The following is a 22684-nucleotide window of genomic DNA, read 5'->3' as shown; positions in this document are numbered from 1 at the left end:
CTTAGTCTTGTGGTCTAAGCTGCGTTCCCTCCCTAACAACACTGATCCTCTCCCTTCATTTTAGACCACAAGACATAGGAGCAGAATTAGGCCATGCAGCCCTTCGAGTCTGCTCCGCCATTCCATCATAGCTCATCCCGGATCCCACTCAACCCCTTGCACCTGCCTTCTCACCTTATCCTTTGATGCGCTGACCGATCAGGAAACGATCAACTTCTGTCTTAGACTTGGCCTTGGCCCATGGACTTGGCCTCCATCGCAGTCATGGTAGAGCATTCCACGGATTCTCTGGCTTTAAAAAATCCTTGTTTACCTCTGTTCCATAAGGTCGCCCCTCAATTTTGAGGCTATGTCCTCTAGGTCTGAGTACACCCACCATAGGAAACATCCACCCTATCAAGTCCTTTCAACATTCAGTATGTTTCAATGAGATCACTCCCTGCATTCTTCTAAATTCCAATGAGTACAGGCCCAAAGCTGCCAAAATCTCCTCATGTTGACCCCTTCACTTTGTTTAACTGCTCCTTTTTGTGGTTTGTGTCCTACCAATTTGTGACCTTAAAGACCACCTGTGCTAAGTAATTAGATGCTGTTGTGGTTTTAAACCAAATAGTCTGCAACAATTTTAGTCCATTTCCTAGAAAATCCTAGTTTAGAATTTAAGGGCCTGTTTAAAAAAATCTTTATACCTATGAATGATTGTTTTCTGTGGCTGATTGTATTTTAACTTGTGTTTGCCTTTTAATATTCAGACAAGCACATGGGTCGCAGTAAATCCAGATGATCTTCGCCATGACATAGAGAGGAGGAGAAAGGAAAAGTTACGTGGCAAGTATGAGGAGTCCTTTCAAAATGTGGAGCACAAGTTGCTGTCTCACAGGTGACATGGATTAGTCTTTTCCAGATACTTATTTCCTCTTCCACCCTTGAAGCCAGAAATTTAATATTTCCCTTTTAGTCTATTTACTGTACAGATTTTTGTTTTTAGTGAATTCCCATTCAAGTATAGTTATTTACTCTGTTAAGGCTTAGCCTTGCAGTGGAAATGTACTGTCTGAGGTCATTCTGTGAATTGCCCCTGAAATGCCAAAGATAGTGCATTTTTAGTTTCAGGGCCTCCCCAGTGGTAGAGCTGATACTGTCTACACTTGGGACAATGAGCATGGAACATGCCAGCACAAGATAGCAGAGTTGAAGGACCTGAACTGTATGCTCTATTAAATTTGGTAATGGTCGACTTGGTAGAACTGGTATGCTATATTTCCTTCTCAGACACGTTAAGGATTTTTAACAGCTGCACTGCATTTTGTATTTGCCTATTTCCTGACTTTTATCACCCACAAACCCTGCCATGAATTAACAGCAAGGTAAAACTTGGATAACCTGCTGTCTGTGTATTGGGAAATTTCAGTGGTTTGACATAGAGCTTCTTCTAAATTCCAGTGAGTACAAACCCAGAGCTATCAAACTTTCCTCATATGATAACCCTTTCATTTCCAGAATCATCATTGTTAACTGTCTCTGGACCCTCTCCAATGCCAGCACACCTCTTCTTAGACGAAGAGCCTAAAACTGTTCACAATACACAAGGTGAAGCCTCACCAGTGCCTTATAAAGCCTCAGCATCACATCCCTGCTCTTGGATTCTAGACCTCTTGAAAAAGATGCTAACATTGCATTTGTCTTCCTCACCACGGACTCTACCTGCAAGTTAAACTTTGGGTTGCTCTGCACGAGGACTCCCAAATCCCTTTGCATCCCAGATTTTTGGATTTCCTCCCCTTTTTAGAAAATAGTCTGCACATTTATTTCTACTACCAAAGTACATGACAATGCTTTTTCCAACATTGTATTTCATTTGTCACTTTCTTGCCCATTCTCCTAATCAATGTTCCCTCTAATTTTTAGTAGTCAGTGTATGCAAAAATCTTATGTTGTGCAGATTTTTTCCTGTGTCAGAAATATTTGCGCATTGAATGCATACATGGCACAGTTTATGTCAGTTTACAAAATATTTGACGTAAAACTGCACGGAATAACAACAAAATAACATACATATTTAAGTCACTCAGTTTTTTTCCTCTCTCCTGTCTTTGGCATTTACCCATTCTTTGTAAACTCTATTTAGTCTAATAGAACTTCTATCCAATTGATAGCTTTTGATTCTCATTAGCACATCCAAATGACATTCACCTAAACGGTTTCTCAAATTGTTTTTGAGTTGATTGATTAGGCTAAAACCTCGCTCACAGTCCACACTAGGCGCAAGAAAGGTCCCCCCAATGTCCATCAACTGCGCAAGGTTGCAAAACTGTTCATTTTGAAGTACAAATGCCACCATTTGAGCAAAGTTTGAAATCAGTTTGGATTTAATTTTTTCTTGCACGGAAAATTTGAAATCATTAAACTGTAACTATTACAGTATTTTCAGCTAGAAAATCATGATATTTTAGACATAAGGCATTAACTTGTTCATCGCCAAATGTGAAGTCACAATCTGCAATTGTGGAGAAATCAAACGCTGACCATTCTTGTACCTCATCTTCAGGAACCCTTTCTTCCAAATGAACACAAAGACCATTTATAAAGGTCAACAGCGAACTTCTACCTACTGTGACATTTTCTTCACGTTGGCTTAGCAAAACTTTTAACTTTGTCACTCCACGAAACATTGTCTCCCAGATCTTTGTAAACTTTACAACAGGGGTCCCCAACCTTTTTGGCACCATGGACCAGTTTAATATTGACAATATTCTTGCGGACCAGGGTCGCGGGGGGGGGGGGGGGGGGTTGGTGGTGCTGTTAAAATAGGGTTAAGCTCACCTCAACGTGTCTTTTACAGTTAGGGTTCCCAACTTTCTCACTCCCAAATAAGAGACAAAAGTATCAGTCAAATCCTGGGACACTTGTGTTTACCCCAGGAAAGACTACTATGACCATGAAGCCTTGCGTGGGCACCAGTGTGCGCATGCGTGACGATTTTATTTCCCCACAAATGGGTTTTGGCTTAATCTTCCTGACTATACTGTACATACGTTATTTCTACTTTATATAGGCTGTGTATTTATCATATCATTCCTGCTTTTACTATATGTTAGTATTATTTTAGGTTTATTTGTGATTTGGTAGGTTATTTTTTGGGTCTGGGAACTCTCAGAAATTTTTCCCATACATATTAATGGTAATTGCTTCTGTGCTTTACGCCATTTCAGCGTGAAAGGTTTCATAGGAACGCTTTACCTTAGCAGGGGAAATACAGGACAAGGGCGGTCCTGTATGGGACAAACCAATTTAGCCCAATATACGGGATGTCCTGGCAAATACGGGACAGTTGGCAACCCTATGTTCAAGTTCAACAGTGTGTGACAGGGAACGAGGAAAGATGCAGCTGACTCGTATTGTTTCCTTGCGGCCCGTTACGGGTCCGCAGCCCGGTGGTTGGGGACTGCTGCTTTATGATATGAACACTGTCCGCCAAACATGGCTGCCGCCGTGATGCAGCTGTACAAACCGGAACAGGAAAGGTGAGGTGACGTAAGTTAGTGATGTGCATTGTGGTATTTGAAAAACCAACTAACTAGTTAACAGAAACAGCTAAAAGATTATTTTCAATAAGTATAATTATTAATTACTACATTATTTAGGTAACTAACTTTTTATGTGCACACTAATTTCCTTTGTGCGCTGGTTGAGAAACGTGTGCGCGCGCACACAGCTTAGAGGGAACATAGCTCCTAATGTAAGTCCTTCAGCCTATTTTTAATCGTGCAAATGTCACTCCACTCTTTAAGAAAGGAGGAAGGCAGCAGGAAGGAAATTATAGGCCAGTTAGCCTGACCTCAGTAGTTTGGAAGTTGTTGGAGTCAATTTTTAAGGATGAGGTTATGGAGTACTTGATGACCAGGACAGGATAGGACAAAGTCAGCATGGTTTCCTTAAGGGAAAATCTTGCCTGACAAACCTGTTGAAATTCTTTGAGGAGATTACAAGTAGGATAGATAAAGGGGATTCAGTGGATGTTGTATATTTGGACTATCAGAAGGCCTTTGACAAGGTGTCAGACATGAGGCTTTTTCTCTTCCAATCTTTTTTTATTGATTTAAAAGAATAAGGATAAATACAAGCAAGAGGAGAGGTTATCTCAAATACATATTTCAATAATAGTACAAACAAAGGAATATACACTGTCAAAATCATATATAGTATTAAGCTAATATAAAGAGAGTAAAGAACCACTTCTCCTCTTAACATTTCATAGAAAAAAAGACTCAAGATTTCTTGTTATTGAGAGAAAAAAAACACTAAACTAACCTAAAACAAAAAAAAGGGGACTGGGCAGGCCATTTTGAGGATAGTTTTAAAAAAAGGGAAAATCCTTCTGGTCAAATCTAAAACAGCAGAGAAGAAAAAAATAACTGGAAAAGTAAAAAGAATTAGATATATGAAAATATTGAATAAAAGATCGCCTACAAGTTTGCTCAAGTTTAAAAGATGTCTCAAATGTCTGACTCCTTATTTTCTCCAAACTTAAACAAGACATAATAAAGGAGAGCCAAAAAAAACAGTAGGTGGATTGAGATCCTTCCAGTACAATAGAATAGCTCTCCTAGCCAATCAAGTTGAGAAAGCTATCATGGAATGGAATGTTTCCTGCTTCCGTTGGAATAATCCCAAAGATTGCCGTAAGTGAATTAGGTTGTAGGTCCAGACCTATATCTTTTGATAACGTTCTAAAAACATCTCTCCAAAAATTATTTAACTTTATGCAGGACCAAAACGTATGAGTTAAAGTGGCCACCTCAGTGTTACATCTGTCACAGGTAGGATTTATATTAGAAAAACTATGCGCTAGTTTATCTTTTGACACGTGCACTACCTTGAACTAAATCAAGGAGTGACGGGCACAGATAGATGAGTTATTAAATAAATGACAAATTTTATTCCATTGATTATCTGAAAGTGACTCTTGAAGTTCCAATTCCCAAGCACGTTTAACCTTATCGTTAGACATCATTAGTAAATTCAGTAGCCGTTTATATATGATGGCTATCAATCGTTTTTGGAATGGTCTAAGCTGAAAGATAACATCTATCATATTTGGTAAATGAGTAAATGGGTAATTCGGTAACAAATCGCGTAAAAAAGATAACTAAGTTCCTAACTTGTAAATATCTTTAAAAAAAATTGTGCGTTAGATAAGCAACACACATCAAAGTTGCTGGTGAACACAGCAGGCCAGGCAGCATCTCCAGGAAGAGGTACAGTCGACGAAGTTAGTCCTGACGAAGAGTCTCAGCCTGAAACATCGACTGTACCTCTTCCTAGAGATGCTGCCTGGCCTGCTGCGTTCACCAGCAACTTTGATGTGTGTTGCTTGAATTTCCAGCATCTGCAGAATTCCTGTTGTTTGTGCACTAGATAAATCATGTTTGTCCACTAGCTGCGAAAAAGACATTAAACAATCCTCTAAAAACAAATCTGGAAAAGTTTTTATTCCCTTAGTTTTCCATGTTAAAAAGGCCTTATCTAAAATTGATGGTTTAAAAAAAATAGTTAAAATGTATATTACTAGAAAGAACAAAGTTACTTAAGTCAAAAGATCTGCAAAACTGAAACCAAATTTTTATTGTATGTCTTAACAATGGGACTAAGATCTTGTCTACCAATCTTAGAAGACAAAAAGGGAAGAGGAGCTCCCAGTAAAGAAGCCAAAGAGAACCCCTTTACCGAGTTCTCCTCAAAGTCCAACCATAAAGGACAGTCCTGTATATCTATACAGTGAATCCGAAAAGTAATATAATGAATATTAATTGCCCAGTAATAGAATCTAAAGTTTGGTAAAGCCAAGTCAACATCTTTTTCTAATTTTTGCGATAAAGGTTTACTCACTCCAGAGCTTTTATTAATCCAGATATATGACAAGATCATAGAATCTATTCTATCAAAAAACATTTTCAGGACAAAGGATGGAACAGCTTGAAACGTGTATAAAAATTTCGGTAAAATTGTCATTTTTATAGGTTTTATTTGACCAATTAATGACATCGTCATAGGCGACCGTTTGGAAAGTGTTTGTTGTGTATATCCAATTAAAGGAAAATTATATTTATATAAATCTTTAAAATTTTCAGTAATTTTAATACCAAGATAGGTAAAATAATTTTTAGCAATATTAAAAGGTCATATTGATCCAAATAATTATTAATAGGAAATAATTCACTTTTATGTAGATTTAACTTGTATTCAGAGAAAGTACTAAATTCAGTAAATACGGATAACATAGAAGGAATAGATTTCCTAGGGTCTGAAATGTAAACTAGTGAATCATCTGCGTATAACAAAACCTTATGTACTTTATCCCCTCTCTTAATACCCTGAACAGAGTTGGAATCCCTGAGAGCGATAGCAAGTGGTTCTAAAGCCAAATTAAATAATAGAGGACTAAGAGGACAACCCTGATGGGTTCCTCTATATAGTCTAAAATAAGGAGATTTTTGATTGTTAGTTATAACTGCAGCCATCGAGGCTTGATAGATCAGTTTGATCCAGGAAATAAATCCCGGCCCAAAATTAAATCTCTCCAAAACCTGAAATAAATAAGGCCATTCCACCCTATCGAAGGCTTTCTCTGCATCAAGAAAGACAATACATTCAGATTCTTTAACTGACAGAGAATAAATAATATTTAACAATCTTCAAATATTAAAATGTGAATACCTATTTTTAATAAATCCAGTTTGATCATTTGAAATAACAGTTGGCAAAATATTCTCAAGCCTATTAGCTAGAATCTTAGAGAGAACTTTAAAGCCCACATTCAATATGGAAATTGGCCTATAGGAGGCACATTCAGATAGATCGTTTCCTTTTTTTTAGGAATCAATGAGATTGATGCCTCATAAAAAGTTTTCGGGAGATTCCCAGAGGATATAGAATCAGTGGAAGTTTGACATAGATATGATGTAAGCATTTCAGTAAAAGTCTTATAAAATTCCACTGTATATCCATCTGGTCCCGGAGCTTTCTTTAGTTGCATAGAGGATATAGCCCTAGCTATTTCCTCTTGTTTAATAGGCGCATCTAATGTGTTAATATCTTGGATAGAAATTTTAGGTATATTTAATTTTTGGAAAAACCTATTCATAAAGAGAGTATTATCAGAGAGTTCAGATTTATAAAGATTAGAATAGAAATCCATAAATATCTTATTAATTTCATGAGGATCTAATGTTTCAGTTCTATCTGGTCTATGTATTTTCAAAATCTGTCTTCTGACCATATTTGCCTTCAACTGACCAGCCAGAATTTACCTGATTTATCACCATGTATATAAAATTGACTTTTGGATTTTAAAAGTTGCTGCTGAATGGGGAAGGTCAAAAGCAGATCATGCTGTGTTTGGAGTTCAACCCTTTCCTTATATAAATCTTCACGAGGTCTTACTGAATCTGCTTTATCTATCTCTTTAATTTTATTAGTAAGCACTAAAAGTTCTGCTTTGGTTTTCCTTCTTAAACCTGCTGAATATGAAATTATCTGTCCCCCAAAAAAGGATTTCATCATATCCCATATGACCAAATTTGACATACCTTCAGTTATATTAAGTTCAAAAAATAAATAAATTTGCTCCTTGATAAAACTAACAAAAGTTGGATCTTGTAACAATATGGTATTCAGTCTCCACTGTGACATTTTCAAAATATTATCAGAAAGCCTCAAGGTTAATTTCATAGGTGCATGATCCGACAACGCAATGACGTCATACGCTCAATCAGCAACAGAATACAGCAATCGTGTATCAAGAAAAAAATAATCAATTCTTGAATATTTATGATGTACATATGGGGGAAAAAAAAGAAAAATCTTTATCATTAGGGTGCTTATATCTCCAAATATCAACCAAACCATATTCTAATAGAAAATAATTAATACAAGTCGATGCAACAGGACTTGGGAGTCCTTGTGCAGGATACCCTTAAGGTTAACCTCCAGGTTGAGACGGTGGTGAAGAAGGCGAATGCAATGTTGGCATTCATTTCTGGAGGAATAGAGTATAGGAGCAGGGATGTTGATGTTGAGGCGCTGGTAAGACCTCACTTGGAGTACTGTGGGCAGTTTTGGGCTCCTTATTTAAGAAAGGATGTGCTGACATTGGAGAGGGTACAGAGAAGATTCACTAAAATGATTCTGGGAATGAGAGGGTTAACATATGAGGAGTGTGTGTCCGCTCTTGGACTGTATTCCTTGGAGTTTATAAGAATGAGGGGGGACCTCATAGAAACATTTCGAATGTTGAAAGGCATGGACAGAGTAGTTGTTTCCCATGATGGGGGAGTCTAGTATGAGAGGGCATGATTGAAGGGCGCCCATTCAGAACAGAGATGCGAAGCAATTTTTTTAGCCAGAGGGTGGTAAATCTATGGAATTTGTTGCCACGGGCAGCAGTGGAGGCCAAGTCATTGGGTGTATTTAAGGCAGAGATTGATAGGTATCTGAGTAGCCAGGGCATCAAAGGTTATGGTGAGAAGGCGGGGGAGTGGGACTAAATGGGAGAATGGATCAGCTCATGACAAAATGGTGGAGCAGACTCGATGGGCCGAATGGCCAACTTCTGCTCCTTTGTCTTATGGTCTTTATTAGGAAGCAACTGATTGGTTGATGACCTGTCAATCGATGGGTTAAGACGACAGTTAAAGTCACCGCCTATAGTCAACTTGTATTTATTTAGATTTGGGAGCATGGAAAATAGCTTCTTAAAAAATTCAGGACTGTCTAGATTAGGTGCATAAACACACACCAAAGCCATCTTTTGACCACATAGCAAACCAGTGACAATTAAATATCTTTCAATCAAATCAGTAACAGTATTAAAATGTACAAAAGGGATTTTAGAGGTAACAAAACTAAATACCCCTCTAATTTTATTTATTGATAAAGAATGATATAAAGGTCCCTTCCAGAATTTAAAAAAGCGATTTTCTCCCGGTCTCCGTTCATGAGTTTCTTGCGCGAAAATAATATCTGCATGTAGTGTTTTTAATTTCTTAAAAATCTTTTTACGAGTAATAGGATGATTCATGCTGTTCAAATTCCAAGAAATTGTATTAATTTTATGAGCATCCATGTTTAAGATTTAATTTAAAATTTTGTAAAGAAAGCTATTGCACAAGTGCAAACTAGATCCAAAGGAAGAAAACAGCACTGACTTGACCAGAAGTGACAACATGATTGATACAAGATAGAACTTCTCAGAACTACCCAGTCGAGGGGAAAAAAAACTACTCTAATAGTCCCACCTCTCTCCCCCAAAGACCAAAAAGCCATCCAATAGAAGGATATCATGCTAACCTGTGACTCTAACCCCAACCTCCATTTTGTAGCTATATTAACAAAGTTATATGTTTACACCACTGATTGTAGACATAATAAATGAAATGAACAAATTTCAAATATTGTAATGTTATGTCTAACAATAGTTAAAACGTAGTTGGCGACGGCCATCTGAAATTCATCTAAAGTAGATTAATCATGTATTCAGAAAAGGATAAATCCAAGCAAATAACTGAGTTACAACTGAAATTAAAAAAAAACTTACAAATCATAAAAAAGAAGTAAATATATATCTCTAACCCAGAACTATATTAATATTGAGGCAAACAAGAAAAATAATTAAATGAACCAGGTCCTGTGCGGACATCCATAAAATGTGGAACAGGCTTTCTTCAAAGCAACTATAGATATATATTCACTATTAACAAATAAAAAAAAATTAAATCAGCCAAGTCCTGTACGGACATCCATAAAACACAGAACAGACTTTCCTCAAGGCATCTATAAACATCTCCCAGCCCGGGATTGCCTATTCAAGTTGCATTCAACATAGACTTAAACCCCTTAATAAATTCCCAACTTTCATCTGGAGAGTTAATCTTTTGTGGCCGAGAGTCAGGCAGAAACATTATCAAACATGCCAGATAACGGAGCGACGGGCGACATTTTATTTTGTATAATTCAACCATCAGTTCCTGGTATTTCCTTATTTCGGCAAAAATCTCCGGAGCGAAGTCCTCCACTATACGAATTTCTGTTTCATTGGAGATTAGCTTACCCCTTTTTCTCTTGCCTCTCAGAGTATAGCTTCTTTGGTTGTAAACTAGTTCAGGCATAGTACCAATGGTCGTGGACGTAGTTCGGGTGAGGGCTTAGATTGTTGGATTCCATGAGCTCTATCGAGTACAGGGTTTGCTTTAAGAATCTCGCTAAAAAGTGAATACAGCATATCTGAAAAGAACTTTTAACAGGTCACCAGTTTCAGTATTTTCAGGCAAGCCTCCTGTAAATTCCTCCTGTGCATCCTGCTATCTAAATCAATCATTTTTTCTTTGTTCTTGATACTTCCAAAGTAACTCCATTAATTTTCTTTTCCAAAGATGACATCTTCAATTCTTGCTCGTTAATAGTTTGCCTGAATAGCTCCTGTTCCCTCTCAATTTGTTGGGTAGTCTGTTTGAGCGTCTGAAATTGAAAATCCAAATTCTTCAAAGATTCTTCAAACAGTAGAGATGGATTTTTCAAGCTTTCCATTAGCATCCGTCAGTTTATCAATCTTAGTGTTAAGCGAACCAAGTTCAAGTTTCATATCTTGTATCGAAGAGAGTATTCTTTCTAAAGTAGAAAGTTCCTCTGATTGCTTTGTTTGTTCCGTTTCGGGAAGGGTCTTGCCGCCTCTCAATTCAATACCGGATCGACTTCCTGCCATCGTAGTTAAGTCATAAGTCCTTCAACAAAAATAGTGAATCTTTAAACTTAAAACGGATCTATCAGTAAGATATAAAAAGTAGAGCCGTGGTGAAAAACACATCTCTCTCCATTCGCTGCAAAATGGAGTCTGATGAAGTTTTTTTACCAAGTTAAGAACCCATGATATTACATGAGATTTACTAGCATGGTTAGAGCATTAGGAGGCAGCGAGTGGGAATAAAGGGATCCTTTTCCATTTGGCTGCCAGTGACTAGTATTGTTCCGCAGGGGTCATTGTTGGAACCGCTTCTTTTTATGTGCATGTGACCAACTAGTTCAAATTTCAATGTAAATTTAATATCATAGCACTTGTATACCACCATATACAACCTTGAGATTCATTTACTTGTGCACATAAGTCAAAGAAACATAAAAGAACCAGTGAAAGACCACACCTACCAAGCTGGATAAACAACCAAGGTGTGGGGGGGGGGGGGGGGGGGAAAGCAAACTGCCAAATACAGAAAGTAATAATAGTGAATAAGCAATAAATATTGAGAACATGAAATGAAGAGTGCTTGAAAGCAAGTCTATAAGTTGTGGGACAACTCATTGATGGGGTGAGTGAAGTTGTTATCCCCTCTGTTTAAAGAGCCTGAGAGTTGAGGGCTAATAACTATTCCTGAATCTGGTGGTGTGGGTCCTGAAGCTCCTGTGCCACCACTGTGATGGGTGCAGTGAGAAGAGCACTTCAACCAGATGCTGGGGGTCCTTGATAGATGCTGTTCCTGCAACAGCACTCCTTGTAGATGTGCTCAATGGTGGGGAGGGTTTTACCTGTTGTACTTGGTGATACTTTTTATGAGTAATTAATGCAGAAAACCGAGTAATTGCAAAGGGTTCACAGACTTTTTCTTGCAACTATACATGCTGGGCCCAGGCCAGATCCTCTGAAATTATAACACCGAGTTGCTCACCTTTGGTGAGGACTGGCTCATGGTCCTCTGGTTTCCTTCTCCTGTAGCCAATAATTAGCTTCCTGTATTTGCTGAAATTGAATGAGATTGTTGTTGTGGCACCACTCGGCCAGATTTTCAATCTCTCCTGCACGCTGACTCGTTGCCATCTTTGATTCAGTCAACAGACTTAAATAATAGCATTGGAGCTGTGCTTAGCCTCATAGTCATAAGTATGAAGTGAGTGGAGCAGGGGGCTATGCACAAAACCTTTTGGTGCACCTTCACATGATAGTGATTGTGGAGGAGATGTTTTAGCCAATCTGAACTGGCTGGGGTCTGCATGCAAGGGAATTTGAGCATCCAGTTGCACAAGGAGATATTGAGGCCTGGATTTTGAAGCAGGTGGGTACCTCAGACTGCTGAAAGGAGATGTTAAAGATATAGTGAAGACTTCAACCAGTTGATTGGCACAGGTTACTTTGTCAGTTACTCTGTCTGGGTCAGACACTTCCGTGGATTCACCCTTCTGAAGGATGCTCTCACATTGGCCTCAAAGACTGAAATTACAGGGTCATTGGGGGCTGAGGGAGTCTCCATTAGAAATAGGTAACTTTGATATTCAAAACCAGAGACTGATCTATTTGGACTGTTAAGCATTATTTTTACTAATGCGGTTTTCTGTAAGTAATTTAAACTTGGCCTTTTGTTTTATTGTATAGTTAATGCTAATACTTACATATGAATTAGTTTCCAAAATTTAGTACTCTATATTTAAAATACAGATCTGCAAGGAGTGAAAAATCTCACTCCTCCGCTCGAGTAAAAACATCAAGAAAGCCGACAACTGAGTTTGTGGAACATCGAATGAGAGTAACAAGAAAGCCTACTGCGGTCAGTAATTTTTTTTCTCCCAATGGATTAACCATTTGGTAGTTTCTGTGTTCAATTGACAGATAACATAAGGTATTAGATTAGAGCTATGTTCCATGTATTGTTGCTGCACAGTTGAAAGCATCTTGTAACTTTAGTCTTTATGATGTTTCTATAAATTGTGCTCAATTAACATGCATCCTGTGCCCTATTAATGTGCCCTAGATCTAATGAGGAATTAGATAAAACATTATACCTAACCTGATTGTAGTGTGGACGGTTGTCCTGAGGCCTCAGCATGAGCTGGAATGTTGGGCAGAGCAACGTCAGAATTAAATTCCATCTGTCAGGTGTAAAGTGATGCATTTGGGAAAATTAAGAATAGCACAAAAACAGTCAATTGGTGGCCCCTAAGGGAGTGTTAATGAGCAGCGGGTCTTTTGGGTACAAGTTCATAGATCCTTAAAAGTTGTAGTACTGGTAGATAGGGTAATGAGAAAGGCATATGGCTAATGAAAGCATCCCATGGTATTGAATACAAGAGCAAGGACATCATGTCACAACTTTATATAGAGCATTGGTTAGATGTTGCATTGTGTACAGGTTTGGCCACCACATTAAAGGGTATATTTTCATTAAAGAAGGTCCAGAAGAGATCTATTGAGATGTTGCCTATATTGGAATATTTTGTTTTAAGGAGAGATTGGATAGGCTGGGTTTGTTTTACAGAGTGAATATGTAGAGAAGCTGAAGGGTGGCCTAATAGAGGGGTACAGAACTATGAGGGGACTAGACCTAAGGATACAGAACGTTGAGGGGGCTAGATCTTTTTTGCTAAGTCGTGGGTGTCTAAAATAAGAAGGCATAGGTATAAGGTGACAGGTAGAACATTTTAAAGGGCACCAGGAGGAAGTATTTTACTCAGAACCTTGAACTCACTGGCTGAAGTGGCAGGACCTCTCTCAAAATCTTGATAACCATTTTAATCATCAAAGACAAGAAGGTGATGTATATAATGCAGCAAAATGGGACAAGTATAGTTAAGTACAATAGTCAGCATGGATATGGTAGGATCAGTGCTTGTTTCCGTACAGTATAAAAACCTGTGACTTGTTCTAGCAAGGTTCAGAGGATTTATTTTCTCATTTAATCTTGCATCATTCTTCTTGTGAACACCATTACAAATGAAATGCCATGGTATAAACCTGAGATCCTGATCAGAGAGAGAGAGGGAGAGAGTTCAATCCCTTTGAGTTCTGCTTGAGTTACATAACACAAATTTTGCTTGTTTGATATTTCGGTCATTTGGATAAATTTGTAGTCATCACTAAATAGTGATTTGTGTAGAACATGTAATTTGAACTCCAATCTCATTTGGTGTACTATTATGTTAAGAAAAATGACATTTTCTGCTTTTTTTCCCTATGCATTTTCAAAGTCATTTGTCTAGCAAAGGACATGGTAAATGGAGTGTGCCTTTTGCAGATTAACAATACTTTTTCAAGTACCAAGTCTCTTTCAACTCCAGAATCAAAAGTTAATGTGTGGTCAGTATAAAATTGTAGATGGGATGAGGGAAACAGAAGATAAAAATCAGATATTCAAAAATGACCAAAAAGAAACTTAAACAGTGATTAGGACAATGCTTTACAGTACCAGTGACTCAGGTTCAATTCCCGTTGCTGCCTGAAAGGAGTTTGTACTTTCTCCCCGTAACTGTGTAGGTTTCCACTGGGTGCTCCGGTTTCCTCTCTCAGTCCAAAGATGTACGGTTTGGTAAATTAACTGTCCTGTAATTAGGCTAGGATTAAACTGGGGGATTGCTGGGTGGCCTGACTGGAAGGGCCTGTTCTGTGCTATTTTTCAATGAATAAATAGGAACCATTTTTATTCTTTTTTATAAAGAACATTTGGTAGTTAACTACAAAATGTCCAAAGCAATTATTTTAAACAGCCACAAAGATTTAATATTAATGGATCAACCTTTATCTGGACCTTTTTGGAAATTTTAGGTAATTTGCTGAAATTCATTGGGAATAATCAGCATTATAATTTGTGTTTCTGATTTAATTTGTAATATTTTCATCAACAAACATTTTGAATACAACTTCATACCTACAACTTCAAACCTTTCAGAAATTCATTCTTTCCTGAATTTACTTTAAATCTTCAGGATTTAGCTATAATTTATGTGACATTTCATTTCTCACCATTACCTCACAATTTTAAAGCATGATTCTGGAATTGCATAAGATCTTTGAGAAATAAAGCCAGGACCTTTTGTTGAAGTCCTCTGAAAAGCATTCAGTTAGATTGGAAACAAAACAAAATTTCCCATGTTTTGAAACCATATTAAATAATTTTTCTCAGTGTTGGCATGTAATTAGCTTGTTCAAACATATTTACTTGTTTAGATTATCCTTTGTCAGTTTCCTTTATAGTATCAATTTGATTTTGTTGAGCTCACAGTATCATTGGTTTATATAGAATTTCTCAAAGGAGTATACATCTGGGCGAAAGAAGTTTTACAATATTGAGTCGAAGTATCGACGTCTATATGGTGTTGGTTTCGGACGTACTAATCCAAGGGTATTCACCAAGCACTTCAAAGAAGGGATACTGAGAAAAAGAAGATATGAAAGAGTAAGGATTTCTTCTGATTTTGTATTTTTTTTAACCTGATCAAAATGTTTCCTAATTAATTGATATTTCCAATCTGTTGATATATTTGCCACATACTTTTCATATCTTTGTGTACTAATTTCTTTTTTCTATCTTTTGACATACCTTTCCCAAAATAAAATCTTGGATCAATAATCCATTTCTCATTGGGCTTGTTTTGTTTTTAAAGATCCATAAGGTTCAAGTGAATCTAGACTGTACTTTCTCATCTTCCTTATACTTCCTCCCTCACTACCATCCAGGGCCCTAGACAGTCCTTCCAGGTGAGGCGATACTTCACCTGTGAGTCAGCTGGTGTGATATACTGTGGCCGGTGCTCCCAGTATGGCCTTCTATATATTGGTGAGACCTGATACAGACTGGGAGACCTTTTCGCTGAATATCCACGCTCTGTCTGCCAGAGAAAGCAGGATCTCCCAGTGGCCACCCATTTTAATTCCACGTCTCATTCCCATTCTGATAATGTCAATCCATGGCCTCCTCTACTGTCAAGATGAAGCCACACTCAGGTTGGAGAACAACACCTTATATTCCATCTGGGTAGCCTCCATCCTGATGGCATGAACATTGATTTCTCTAACTTCCGTTAACACCCCACCTCCCCTTCTTACCCCACCCCTTAATTATTTTTATTCCCTCCCCTTTTTTTTTTCCTTCTCTCTGTCCCTCTCACAATCACCCCTTGCCTGCTCTCCATCTTCCTCTGGGCTCCCCTCCCCCTTTCTTTCTCCCTAGGCCTCCTGTCCCATGATCCTCCCCCTTCTCCAACTCTGTATCCCTTTTACCAATCAACCTCCCTGCTCTTAGCTTCCCACCACTCCTGTCTTCTCCTATCATTTTAGATCTCCCCCTTCCCCCTCCCACTTTCAAATCTCTTACTTTCAGTTAGTCCGGACGAAGGGTCTCGGCCCGAAACGTCGACTGTACTTCTTCCTATAGATGCTGCCTGGCCTGCTGCGTTCCGCCAGTACTTTGTGTGTGTTGCTTGAATTTCCAGCATCTACAGATTTTCTTGTGTTTGTGTTTGTCATTTCTTAGTACTTGTGTCTTCAGAACAAAGCACAAATGAGCTTTCAAGTGCATTTTGACCGCAGAAATAATGCAGAATATAATCGCAAATGTTGAGAACAAGTTTTACATGTTTCTCCTTTAAAATTTCAGTACTTCAGCTTCATTCTCTCATAACTTTCCTGTATCTGGTAGCCTTTTGGGCTTCTCTGTATTGCTGTGCTTTTTTTTTGTAGGTAAATCCAGTCTGGTTATGTGGTGGTCAACTACTTGTGACCATCACTGGAATATTGGTGAAACTTAATTGAGAATATGAAAATTAGATTTGAAAAAATATATTCACTGGATATGGACATTATTGGCACCTTCTGTGCATTTCTAATTAACCATGCATTAAACAGTAACATTGATTGATCTGGGATCACAAGATACAGATAGCAGATTTCCTTCCCAAAAAAACTAGTGAATTTGAGACTTGTAATAATCTGGTGGGTTTGAGGTTTCTGCACTGATGGAAACTTTTAATTTTGGATATTATTCAATTCTGTGAGATAAGTCAGTAACACAATCCTTTGAATCTTTGGTTGTATCTGAAGGGAGCAGTTTGAACAGCGTAACACTAGTGAATTACCTTCTCTTTTGTGCCCACGGCTAATGGCAAGAATAATGATGACTTGTAAATGTTCAGAACTTTGCAGGACAGTCAAATGTTTTTTCTTCTTTCTCTGTAATGGTGTTAATTTTTAGTTGATGCTCGGATTGAGAGCTGCATGCACCATTAACTGACTTCTTGCCTCTAAAGTGTGTTTTAAATGGAGCAGTTGTTCCCTGTGATATATCTTCAGGATGGGTTCAGTTTAATTTGCTTGTGCTTGAAATTTTTCTGTGATTTCCAGAATTGTTTAAATGTCCTGGATTTATTTTGTAATTATTTAACCTGACTAGTTCCAATGGTGTGGACGGGGCAGAGTTTATTAAATGTGTCCAGTACAGATTCCTGTCACAATATGTTGACAGGCCGACTAGGGGGAATGCCATACTAGATCTAGTATTAAGTAACAAACTGGGTCAGGTCACAGATCTCTCAGTGGGTGAGCATCTGGGGGCAATAACCACTGCTCCCTGGCCTTTAACATTATCATGGAAATTTTTAATTGGGGAAGGGCAAATTATGAGGCTGTAAGGCTAGAACTTGCGGGTGTGAATTGGGATGATGTTTTTGCAGGGAAATGTACTATGGACATGTGGTCAATGTTTAGGGATCTCTTGCAGGATGTTAGAGATAAATTTGTCCCGGTGAGGAAGATAAAGAATGGTAGGGTGAAGGAACCATGGGTGACTATTGAGGTGGACAATCCAGTCAGGTGGAAGAAGGCAGCATACATGAGGTTTAAGAAGCAAGGATCAGATGGGTCTATTGAGCAATATAGGGGAGCAAGAAAGGAGCTTAAGAAGGGGCTGAGGAGAGCAAGAAGGTGGCATGAGAAGGCCTTGGCGAGTAGGGTAAAGGAAAACCCCAAGGCATTCTTCAGTTATGTGAAGAACAAAATGATGACAGGAGTGAAGGTAGGACCAATTAGAGATAAAGGTGGGAAGATGTGCCTGGAGGCTGTGGAAGTGAGCGAGGTCCTCAATGAATACTTCTCTTCGGTATTCACCAATAAGAGGGAACTTGATGAAGGTGAGGACAATATGAGTGAGATTGATGTTCTGGAGCATGTTGATATTAAGGGAGAGGAGGTGTTGGCGTTGTTAAAATACATTAGGACGGGTAAGTCCCCGGGGCCTGACGGAGTATTCCCCAGGCTGCTCCACGAGGCAAGGGAAGAGATTGCTGAGCCTCTGGCTAGGATCTCTATGTCCTGGTTGTCCACGGGAATGGTACCGGAGGATTGGAGGGAGTCGAATGTTGTCGCCTTGTTCAAAAAAGGTAGTAGGGATAGTCCAGGTAATTATAGAAACATAGAGACATAGAAAATAGATGCAGGAGTAGGCCATTCAGCCCTTTGAGCCTGCACCGCCATTCAGTATGATCATGGCTGATCAACTCAGAACCCTGCACCAGCCTTCCCTCCATACCCCCTGATCCCTTTAGTCACAAGGGCCATATCTAACTCCCTCTTAAATATAGCCAATGAACTGGCCTCAACTGTTTCCTGTGGCAGAGAATTCCACAGATTCACCACTCTCTGTGTGAAGAAGTTTTTCCTAATCTTGGTCCTAAAAGGCTTCCCCTTTATCCTCAAACTGTGACCCCTCGTTCTGGACTTCCCCAACATCGGGAACAAGCTTCCTGCATCTAGCCTGTCCAATCCCTTTAGGATTTTATACGTTTCAATCGGATCCTCCCTCAATCTTCTGAATTCCAACGAGTATAAGCCTAGTTCATCCAGTCTTTCATCTTATGAAAGTCCTGCCATCCCAGGAATCAATCTGGTGAACCTTCTTTGTCCTCCCTCTATGGCAAGGATGTCTTTCCTCAGATTAGGGGAGCAAAACTGCACACAATACTCCAGGTGTGGTCTCACCAAGGCCTTGTACAACTGCAGTAGTACCTCCCTGCTCCTGTACTCGAATCCTCTTGCTATAAATGCCAGCATACCATTCGCCTTTTTCACCGCCTGCTGTACCTGCATGCCCACTTTCAATGACTGGTGTATAATGACACCCAGGTCTCGTTGCACCTCCCCTTTTCCTAATCGGCCACCATTCAGATAATAATATGTTTTCCTGTTTTTGCCACCAAAGTGGATAACTTCACATTTGTCCACATTAAATTGCATCTGCCATGAATTTGCCCACTCACCCAACCTATCCAAGTCACCCTGCATCCTCCTCACAGCTAACACTGCCGCCCAGCTTCGTGTCATCCGCAAACTTGGAGATGCTGCATTTAATTCCCTCATCCAAGTCATTAATATATATTGTAAACAACTGGGGTCCCAGCACTGAGCCTTGCGGTACCCCACTAGTCAGTGCCTGCCATTCTGAAAAGGTCCCGTTTATTCCCACTCTTTGCTTCCTGTCTGCCAACCAATTCTCTATCCACATCAACACCTTACCCCCAATACCGTGTGCTTTAAGTTTGCACACTAATCTCCTGTGTGGGACCTTGTCAAAAGCCTTTTGAAAATCCAAATATACCACATCCACTGGTTCTCCCCTATACACACTACTAGTTACATCCTCAAAAAATTCTATGAAATTCGTCAGACATGATTTTCCTTTCACAAATCCATGCTGACTTTGTCCAATGATTTCACCGCTTTCCAAATGTGCTGTTATCACATCTTTGATAACTGACTCTAGCAGTTTTCCCACCACTGATGTTAGGCTAACCAGTCTATAATTCCCTGGTTTCTCTCTCCCTCCTTTTTTAAAAAGTGGGGTTACATTAGCCACCCTCCAATCCTCAGGAACTAGTCCAGAATCTAAAGCGTTTTGAAAAATTATCACTGATGCATCCATTATTTCTTGGGCTACTTCCTTAAGCACTCTGGGATGCAGACCATCTGGCCCTGGGGATTTATCTGCCTTTAATCCCTTCAATTTACCTAACACCACTTCCCTGCTAACATGTATTTCCCTCAGTTCCTCCATCTCACTGGACCCTCTGTCCCCTACTATTTCTGGAAGATTATTTATGTCCTCCTCAGTGAAGACAGAACCAAAGTAATTATTCAATTGGTCTGCCATGTCCTTGCTCCCCATAATCAATTCACCTGTTTCTGTCTGTAGGGGACCGACATTTGTCTTAATCAATCTCTTTCTTTTCACATATCTATAAAAGCTTTTACAGTCAGTTTTTATGTTCCCTGCCAGTTTTCTCTCATAATCTTTTTTCCCCTTCCTAATTAAGCCCTTTGTCCTCCTCTGCTAAACTCTGAATTTCTCTCAGTCCTCAGGTGAGCCATTTTTTCTGGGTAATTTGTATGCTTCTTCTTTGGAATTGATACTATCCCTAATTTCCCTTGTCAGCCATGGGTGCACTACCTTCCTTGATTTATTCTTTTGCCAAACTGGGATGAACAATTGTTGTAGTTCATCCATGCGATCTTTAAATACTTGCCATTGCATATCCACCGTCAACCCTTTAAGTGTCATTTGCCAGTCTATCTTAGCTAATTCACGTGTCATACCTTCAAAGTTACCCTTCTTTAAGTTCAGAACCTTTGTTTCTGAATTAACTATGTCACTCTCCATCTTAATGAAGAATTCCACCATATTATGGTCACTCTTACCCAAGGGCCCTCTCACGACAAGATTGCTAATTAACCCTTCCTCATTGCTCAATACCCAGTCTAGAATAGCCTGCTGTCTAGTTAGTTCCTCGACAATTATAGACCAGTGAGCCTTACGTCTGTGGTGGGAAAGCTGATGGAAAAGATTCTTAGAGATAGGATCTGTGGGCATTTAGAGAATTATGGTCTGATCAGGGACAGTCAGCATGGCTTTGTGAAGGGCAGATCATGTCTAACAAGCCTGATAGAGTTCTTCGAGGAGGTGACCAGGCATATAGATGAGGGTAGTGTAGTGGATGTGATCTTTCTGGATCTTAGTAAGGCATTTGACAAGGTTCCACATGGTATGCTTATTCAGAAAGTCAGAAGGCTTGGGATCCAGGGAAGTTTGGCCAGGTGGATTCAGAATTGGCTTGCCTGCAGAAGGCACGGGGTGGTGGTGAAGAGAGTACATTCGGATTGGAGGGTTGTGACTAGTGGTGTCCCACAGGATCAGTTCTGGGACCTCTACTTCGCGTGATTTTTATTAATGAATAAAAATGGGGGTAGAAGGGTGGCTTGGCAAGTTTGCAGAGGACACAAAGGTTGGTGGTGTTGTGGATAGTGTGGAGGATTGTCGAAGATTGCAATAGGATGCAGAAGTGGACTGAGAAGTGGCAGATGGAGTTCAACCTGGAGAAGTGTGAGATGGTACACTTTGGAAGGACAAACTCCAAGGCAGAGTACAAAGTAAATGGCAGGATACTTGCTAGTGTGGAAGAGCAGAGGGATCTGGGGGTACATGTCCACAGATCCCTGAAAGTTGCCTCACAGGTCGATAGGGTAGTTAAGAAAGCTTATGGAGTGTTAGCTTTCATAAGTTGGGGGATAGAGTTTAAGAGTCACAGGGTAATGATGCAGCTCTCTAAAACCCTGTTGAGCCCACACTTGGAGTACTGTGTCCGGTTCTGGTCGCCTCACTATAGGAAGGATGTGCAAGTATTGGAAAGGGTACAGAGGAGATTTAGCAGGATTCTGCCTGGTTTAGAGAGTATGCATTATGATCAGAGATTAAGGGAGCTAGGGCTTCTCTCTTTGGAGAGAAGGGGGATGAGAGGAGATGTGATAGATGTGTACAAGATATTGAGAGGAATAGATAGCATGGACAGCCAGCGCCTCTTCCCTAGGGCACCACTGCTCATTACAAGAGGACATGGCTTTAAGGTAAGAGGTGGGAAGTTCAAGGGGGATATTAGAGAAAGGCTTTTTACTCAGAGAGTGGTTGGTGCATGGAATGCACTGCCTGAGTCAGTGGTAGAGGTGTAAACGTAACTTTGCTAGATCAAATAATGACAGCACAAAAAGATCGTTACTTATCCTTTCACCCATTTATTTCTTTGAGCTCAGCTGTCAAGTGAACTTGGACCTGACATCAGGGAAAGAACCTTTCTCATCTCCCCGGCGGTTTTACAAGTTCACTGCCCGATGTCAGAATTGTCAGAAGTTATAAGGCCACCGATACAGAAGAACAATCAGTTTGATAACTTTGCCGGTCAAGTCAATGGACTATTGATACAAAAGTACAATCAATTTGTTAGACACTCCAGCCATCTTAATTAAAGAAAGAATGTCCTACCTGGTTTTCTGGAGCCACAACTTAATTACAAAGATGATAACATCCGTCAAATTTATGCTTTAATTAAGAAAGGAATGTTCTGTCTAATTTCCATTAGGTATTGTTTTTTGTCAAAATCAAAAGGTGTGAAAAGCCCAGAGACATCTGATGTGCATCTGGGCAAACTTGAATTATCTTGCTCCAAAGAAGGCAGCTGTGAGACATTATTCAAACACACTGCAGTCACAGACGTAGTCAGTACTGAATCCATTGTTTTACAGGAATCTTGAGAATCCCCCTTTCCCTTGAACTTTATCAGAGGCAGATACACTGGTGAAATTTGAGAGACTACTAGACAGATAAATGGAGGAATTTAACGTGGGGGGTTATATGGGAGACAGGATTTGAGGGTCGGCAGAACATTGTGGGCTGAAGGGCCTGTACTAGTGCTATTCTATGTTTTATGTTTTTCTAAAACCTCATAGTGTACTGACACACAAATTCTGTATGTCTTCACATACAGAAACATAGAAACATAGAAAATAGGTGCAGGAGTAGGCCATTCAGCCCTTCGAGCCTGCATCGCCATT

General features: G+C 39.4%; 1 protein-coding gene across 4 annotated transcripts in view; it reads left to right on the top strand.

The window, feature by feature from the left end:
* Nucleotides 1-22684, top strand: part of LOC140192979 (BCLAF1 and THRAP3 family member 3-like) — a 77942-nt gene that overhangs the window by 54286 nt on the left and 972 nt on the right. For all 4 annotated transcript variants that reach the window (XM_072250448.1, XM_072250446.1, XM_072250447.1 and 1 more), the window contains exons 8-10: nucleotides 753-880; nucleotides 12482-12590; nucleotides 15057-15212. In XM_072250448.1, coding sequence (XP_072106549.1) covers nucleotides 753-880; nucleotides 12482-12590; nucleotides 15057-15212 — 393 coding nt within the window. The remainder of the gene's footprint in view (nucleotides 1-752; nucleotides 881-12481; nucleotides 12591-15056; nucleotides 15213-22684) is intronic.

This window comes from Mobula birostris, unplaced genomic scaffold (genome assembly GCF_030028105.1).
Source record: "Mobula birostris isolate sMobBir1 unplaced genomic scaffold, sMobBir1.hap1 scaffold_328, whole genome shotgun sequence".
Taxonomy (NCBI): Eukaryota; Metazoa; Chordata; class Chondrichthyes; order Myliobatiformes; family Myliobatidae; genus Mobula; species Mobula birostris.
The sequence above is the reverse complement of the archived record's forward strand: the minus strand, read 5'-3'. Positions and strand labels throughout refer to the sequence as shown.